The sequence below is a fragment of the Epinephelus moara genome, chromosome 14 (assembly GCF_006386435.1).
Source record: "Epinephelus moara isolate mb chromosome 14, YSFRI_EMoa_1.0, whole genome shotgun sequence".
Classification (NCBI taxonomy): Eukaryota; Metazoa; Chordata; class Actinopteri; order Perciformes; family Serranidae; genus Epinephelus; species Epinephelus moara.
In genome coordinates, this window is record NC_065519.1 from 876,450 (window position 1) to 883,159 (window position 6,710).

Here is a 6,710-nt window from a genome sequence, read left to right on the forward strand (position 1 = left end):
TGATGGTTCATTTCAGATATTTTAGCAAGTTCTCTAGAAACGGCGTTTTTGTGATTGAATATTTGAATAGGCTATAACAAATATCTAGAACAGCCAAACTATCACGTTATTATCATTGTTATTATTATTGGTGGGAAATTATAACAGAGGAATATATTTGCCGTTTTAATATCAAGAACACTTCCGCGTTTTGTGTGTATACAGGAATGTTAAAGATATCATTGAGGAAAACGAGGTTGACGTGACGTGATTGAATCAGGGAATCCGTGTGTCCACCATGGGAGAGGACCCTAATTGACTTTACATTGGCATTGTTTTCGTGGTGGCAGCAATTAATTTCAACCCATTACGTGCTGCCACCACGGAATGCAGTGTTAAGAGGTCGTGGTCATTTCACGTATTTCTGTGAGATCAGGTTGGTTCATCTAACATGACTCCTAAGAATTTGGTAGACTGAACTTGTAGAATTTCAACTCCGTTAATCAGGATTTTGGCTAGCTTTCTAGGATAATACTTATTAGTGTTACAAAAGATCATGAAGTTGCATTTTTTCACATTAAGAGTTAGCTTGTTAAGTTGAAACCAATGAGCAACAGAGGATAGTTCTTCATTAACACGGTCAATCAGGATAGGAAAATCCTCATGAGTGGCTATGAGATTGGTGTCGTCCGCGAACAAAATAGGAAGAAAATTTTTACATGACATAGCGAAATCATTAATATAAATTCAAAATAATAGAGGACCCAAAATTGAGCCCTGGGGAACACCAAGCAAAATTTTCGATTTCTTTGATGAATAACCATTTAAATACACATATTGTTCTCTATTAGAGAGATAATTTCTAAACCATTTCAGGGCAGTTCCTTCCACACCATATCTGTTAAGTTTGGAGATGAGGATGTCATAATTGACCGTATCAAAAGCTTTACTCAAATCTAAGAAAAATGTCATAATTGACCGTATCAAAAGCTTTACTCAAATCTAAGAAAACTCCTAACACAAATTTCCTCTCGTCAAGAGCAGTAGAAATATGATTAACAAGCTGTAGGAGTGCATATTCAGTAGAATATTTTTTTCGAAAACCATGTTGATGTTTGTATAATATGTTGTTGAGTTCTAAATGTTTAGATATCCTAGAATAGATCAGCTTTTCCAAGATCTTTGAGATACAAGGCAAGATAGATATTGGTCTATAATTTCCAAATTCGTTGGTGTCACCTCATTTGAATATTGGAACAACTTTAGCAATTTTTAAGTCATGAGGGACAATTCCAGAATGAAGAGATAATGAAAATATGTGAGTAAGGGGTTGGATTAAATAATCAATGGTCTCTTTAATGAGGATAGTTTTGATACCATCATGACCAGATTTACACAGTTAGACTCTTGAAATACAAAAAGGTACGACGTATTAGAGAGAAACTGATCCCCTTTTTAGGTGTCGATCTTATTGACACGAGGATCGATCCTTAAAAGGAAAACATTGTATCAAGAGTATCAGTATTTTAGTGTTGGTTTACCCGCCCCTACAGGGAAGGGAAAACATATAAGATGCTGCTGTAGTGAACTGATTGAAGTTTTTGTTTTTGAAACTTTAAATGTTGAATAAAACTGAGAATATAAGACGAGATACATTTGTTTTTCTGATTGTTCATGGGCATCCAGCTGGAGGAGTAGTGTGTGTGTGTGTGTGAGTGTGTGTGTGTGTGTGTGTGTGTGTGTGTGTAAGTGATATGGTGATCCTTCACTCAGCTGTCAGTCGGTACACACACACACACACACACACACATGAATCAGCTGCCAATGTGAATGCACACATACACACACTTTTTCTACTTTGGTGTTTGTGAGGACCTTCAGTGACTTCATACATTCTCAGGTCCCTCAGGTTAACCATCACAGCTACCCCTGAAGTCCAACCGTCACCTGAGCCTCAACCCTAACCTGTCTCTACCCTTCAACATAAGGGCCCATTTATGCTCCCTTTACGTACGAAAATGTATACGTCCGTTTCAAACGATGTTACCGTCACTGCCCACATACTTCCAATGCGCCCTTTACGTTGGCATGGATGTTAACCAATATATCCACCAGGAGGCAGCCCAGCGTCAAAAGTTTATGACAACAACAAACTCAAAAACAAACATGGCGACTGTGGAGGAGATATTGATAATGTACCTCTTGCATAAAAGACAAAAACAGAGGCAGCGTCGTAGGAGGCGGTGGTCGGTGAGGCTGTTAAATACATCGCGACTGGAGGACGGAGAAGGCTCCGTCCGTATCCATATCTGTATTTAACGTTGAGCATAAATGAGCCTTAAAACCAACTTTTTACCCTTTCACATTCCAAACTTCCAAAAAATGTCCCCACTGTTCCACATGTCCTCACATTCCAAAATGTCCTCACTCTCTAAAAGAATGATTGGTCCTCATGAAGACAGAGAAACAGGATAGTGCACACACACACACACACACACACACACACACACAGCATGTAGGACACATGGTCATGTGTGAATCTTCCCCACCTGCCCCGGCTGTAACGGGGGTCCACATGTGAACAGTGGTGGATTGTGATACGGTACAATGTTGGCAGGGAGACGACGGGGGATCAACACTCCTTCAGCTCATAACTAGTCTGTAACAGAAACATGACTCAGTGTCCTCCTGTTCCTCTGTGCTGCTGCTGCTGTCTGCCTTCCCACCATTATTTCCTCTGTGACACTCAGTGCCTCTGATCATTATTACTGTGGCCAAGAAAACAGGAATATTGATTTCATACAGAATTTGTTTGGATTCTGAGACTTTAGGGTGATGTCACCACTATGTCTACATGCATGTTGGTGATACCCTGGGTGCGTTGGTTGTCGTCCGGCGACACCAAACATTACAGAATAACGGCGACTGGCAGTGCATCACACCGACATTTTAATCTAAATCTGAAAAATATAAATGAAAATGTCAACATCCTGGTCTTTTTCCTGCAAAGCACAGAACATGACATGTTCAAATAAAAAAATCAAAATGGAAACATTTTTTTCTTCTCCTGAAAATCTTTCCATTTATTTTTACACAAATCAACAGAGTATATATACAATTATGGATTAACTGAAAAAGAAAACTAATAAAAAGAGTTAGAATGTAATAAATGGTTCATAGAAACAAACTATATTTACGGATTCAAGTCTTGAAATAAGATTACTTCACTTGATTTGTAAATGTTTATAAATGGTCTGACATGACAAAAGAATCAAATACATTTCAGACATTAAACTAACCTGAAGTGAACCTGCCCGACTCAAAACACTAGTATCAAATATACATTATAACAGCCATGGATTCATCTATAACAATTTTTTTCCAAGGTTGTATGTTGTCACCTTCTTTAGTTCACACATGTGTGATACTTTATTCACATAGTCTAAATCATAATCACTGCGGGTGAAAGGACTCAAACGGTGGAGAAGATCTTCTCTTTCATCTCGCCGTCTCACTTATGATGTCTCCTTTCCTTGTCGTCATCTTTGAGCAAAGAGGCAAACAGAGCGGCGCCCAAAGCTACGATGCCGACACCTGCTACAGCTATGCCCCCGATCACTGCTGCTCTCTTGACCTGCGAAAGATAAATGAGCGACACGCTGAAGGTCAAAGACATGCTGCTAAAAACATTTCACCATGTCAACTGTGTTATCATTGCAAAGATAATGCACCATGTCGGTGGGGGGACTGCCTGCCCTCATAATTATGAAGGCTCAATATTCTGAAAAATGTACCATTGGACCAAAAGCCCATTTGTCAGACAGCTCTGTTTCCTGAAAGCCAAACGGACAATTCTCCAAAGGGCAGTTTCTCCAATGACCACACATGACTTATCATTGTGCCGAATGACATCATCAAATCTTCCTACTATAGTGAAGGTGAGATCCGCCCTACTCGTTACCTTCGTTGGTTGGATTGGGCAGGTTTAGGCAATCACTGCATTAAAGTTCATCCTAGGATTTGCAAATTCACGGCCCAACAGCGTGGCTTCATCGTAAAAGAGTGCAGCTACCAGACTGACCTGCCTGCAGTCAACACCTGTCTCCCACTGAACATATGCAGCACAAAATAAGACAACGTCGACCCCGGACTGTTGAGATGCTGAAGTTGGATATCAAGCAAGAAAAACTTCAACAGTTAGTGTTCTCAGTTACCAAACACTTACTGTGTGGTGATGATGTGGCACAGTGTTGCAGAACGACATTAAATATCTTGTCTCTGGACTGTGTTCAACTGAATATAGATCAAACAGGATTCACAGATCACTGCATTTTGTTTTAATAACGTTTGACACAGCGTCCCAACTATTTCTGGAGTACATGTGGAGGTAAAACTGAACCAAATGTAAGGTATAGATTTACACACTATATAAAAAGTCCATCTGCAGTCAGTCTGTCTTCTTGAGGCTCTCTGAATAATCAGGTGCAGCTACGACACAGTGAATGTGACAGATGCTCTGAGTGGGCTGATTAAACAAGCTTTTCTGAACTCTGCACATCAGCTTATTAATCATCATGTGTTGTTTGAAATATGAGCAATCACACTTTATTTATTTAGCTGCACACCTGCTCCTTATCAGCTGAGATAGAGTGGGTTAGATTTGTGTGTTGTTACATTGAACGAGACACTTGTGTGATGAGCTTGTTCAGGATCCAGGTACAGACACACACCAGGCCGTGTGTCACTGTGATACTTTCAGTTACTGTAATTTAGCTGTTTTTTATTTTTGTTTTTGTTTAGTTTGTTTTACATGTTTGGAATCAATCTCAATCAAATCAATAAAAGGATTTCCCACTGAAACATCAGTAAAGTAAGTTTCAGCTACACCTGTTATGTTCTCGTATGATCAGTGGAGACATTTGTTTTCAGCTGAATGACTTTTATTTCTCTCAGTTTATCAACGTATACTTTGATTTATTGGTTAATTTTCCTACTGACATACTTTGTTAATGTTTACAGGACCGACACCTTCTATACACACATTTTGTCATGATATAAAACTCTGATAAGTAAAGAACAGTCCTTAGTGGCGGTGTCCGCCATTCCCATGCTGGATTCAGATTACCTACACATGAACTACACATACATGCACTTCAAAGTTACTACATGTAACTCTGTCTCATGTAAAAGAAGCCTCCCAGTTTCCTTCAGGCTCTACAGTCACATCTGAAGTTACTGCTGATGCACGTTAATATTTCCTGCTGCGTCACACTTAAAGTAAAATTGGTGAACCACAAGTTGGGTTTTATTTTGAAGCAGCCACAGGAAATTAAATATATTTTAGACAAAGGTTCATGTTGACTCATCAGGGCTGGGTGTCGTTTCAAAAATGCCAGTGCCTTTAAAGTGATGTAGTGAAAGAGTACTTCATTAGATGCCCATAATGTGAATGGTGTGTGTATACTGTAAGAAATAAAGAGCTTGGACTTTGATTTGCCTTAATCACTCGAGAGATAGAGAGGGAGAGCGTGCCAATACTCGTTTAATGGCACCTGAGGATGAAGACACTGACATCCTCTGTCATCCCTTGAAACAACTCAGCTGGTTACAAACATTTGTTCGTCATACTTCTACTGTTATTATACACATATGACTATTGTCACACATGTATACTGCCAGATATTAATACATACTTTCAACATATTGTACCACAGTAGCCAGAACTATAACTATAATATTATTACTTTCAATAATGTTGTTGTAAGCTACTGTCATTACCTGCATCTCTCTCTCTCTCTCTCTCTCTCTCTCTCTCTCTCTCTCTCTGTCTCTCTCTCTCTCTCTCTCTCTCTCTCTCTCTCTCTCTCTCTGTGATTGTGATTTGTGATATTGGGCTTTATAAATAAAATTGATTGATTGATTAATGTTTGTTGAATTTAGTTTGTGACGTCTGGTGAACAAAAAATTGAAGCTGCTTCTGAGTGTGAGCTGTTGTGAGAGTCCACCCAGCTGCACACACTGAGTGACAGGGTCAGCTGTTATGTTGTCTTCACACCAAACGTTGTGTTACTAGAATATTTTGTGTCAACTTGTGTCATACATGCTTGGAATCAAAGAGTGAACTTGTGCTGGTGTGTCCTTGGCATCATACAGCCTCAGAGGATCTCAATACTATTGGCTATCTGATTTATCACTCTCAAGAATGAGCGTGTGATGTAAAATCATACTACTCGCTTGATTCTCGCAGCTTAGTTCGCGCAGCTTAGTTCGCGCATTTCACGTCCTTTTGCGTTGCGTCCATTGCACCACCTGGTAATCATGTCTTCATGTTGACTTCACATGTAATTCACTCGCGTAAATTATTTGTGCCTGGTGTGAACACCATGTTAGCATCACACAATTTTTCATCAACGGGATTACTGTCAGAGTTGTGCCGTCTCGGTGTGGGTGTGAGTTTGTCTGGACTGTTTAACGGCCCGGTGTTGTTGTGACATTGAACTGAGAGTTTGTCGGGAGGACAGCAGCTCTGTAGATGGCTGTAACAGAAAGTCTGCTGATCCGGTGGGGAGAAGGGACGGTCCAGGCAGTGGTGCCGTATCCACCTTATTTTTCACGGAAACACGGAGGCAAAACAGAACGCAGCCAGCTTCCGTTTTTTTGTGCGACACTTCCGGTCCAGCACTCTTACCACTGTGTAAATGGGAATCGCCTTGTTGTTTACCTTGCTGAGT

General features: G+C 40.0%; 1 protein-coding gene across 1 annotated transcript in view; it reads right to left on the minus strand.

Moving 5' to 3' along the window:
- Positions 1-2,911: 2,911 nt before the first annotated feature.
- Positions 2,912-6,710, minus strand: part of LOC126401084 (phospholipase A and acyltransferase 4-like) — an 8,046-nt gene continuing 4,247 nt past the window's right edge. Inside the window, exon 4 of the mRNA XM_050062168.1 lies at positions 2,912-3,613. Within this exon, the coding sequence (XP_049918125.1) occupies positions 3,491-3,613 (123 nt within the window). The 3' untranslated portion in view covers positions 2,912-3,490. The remainder of the gene's footprint in view (positions 3,614-6,710) is intronic.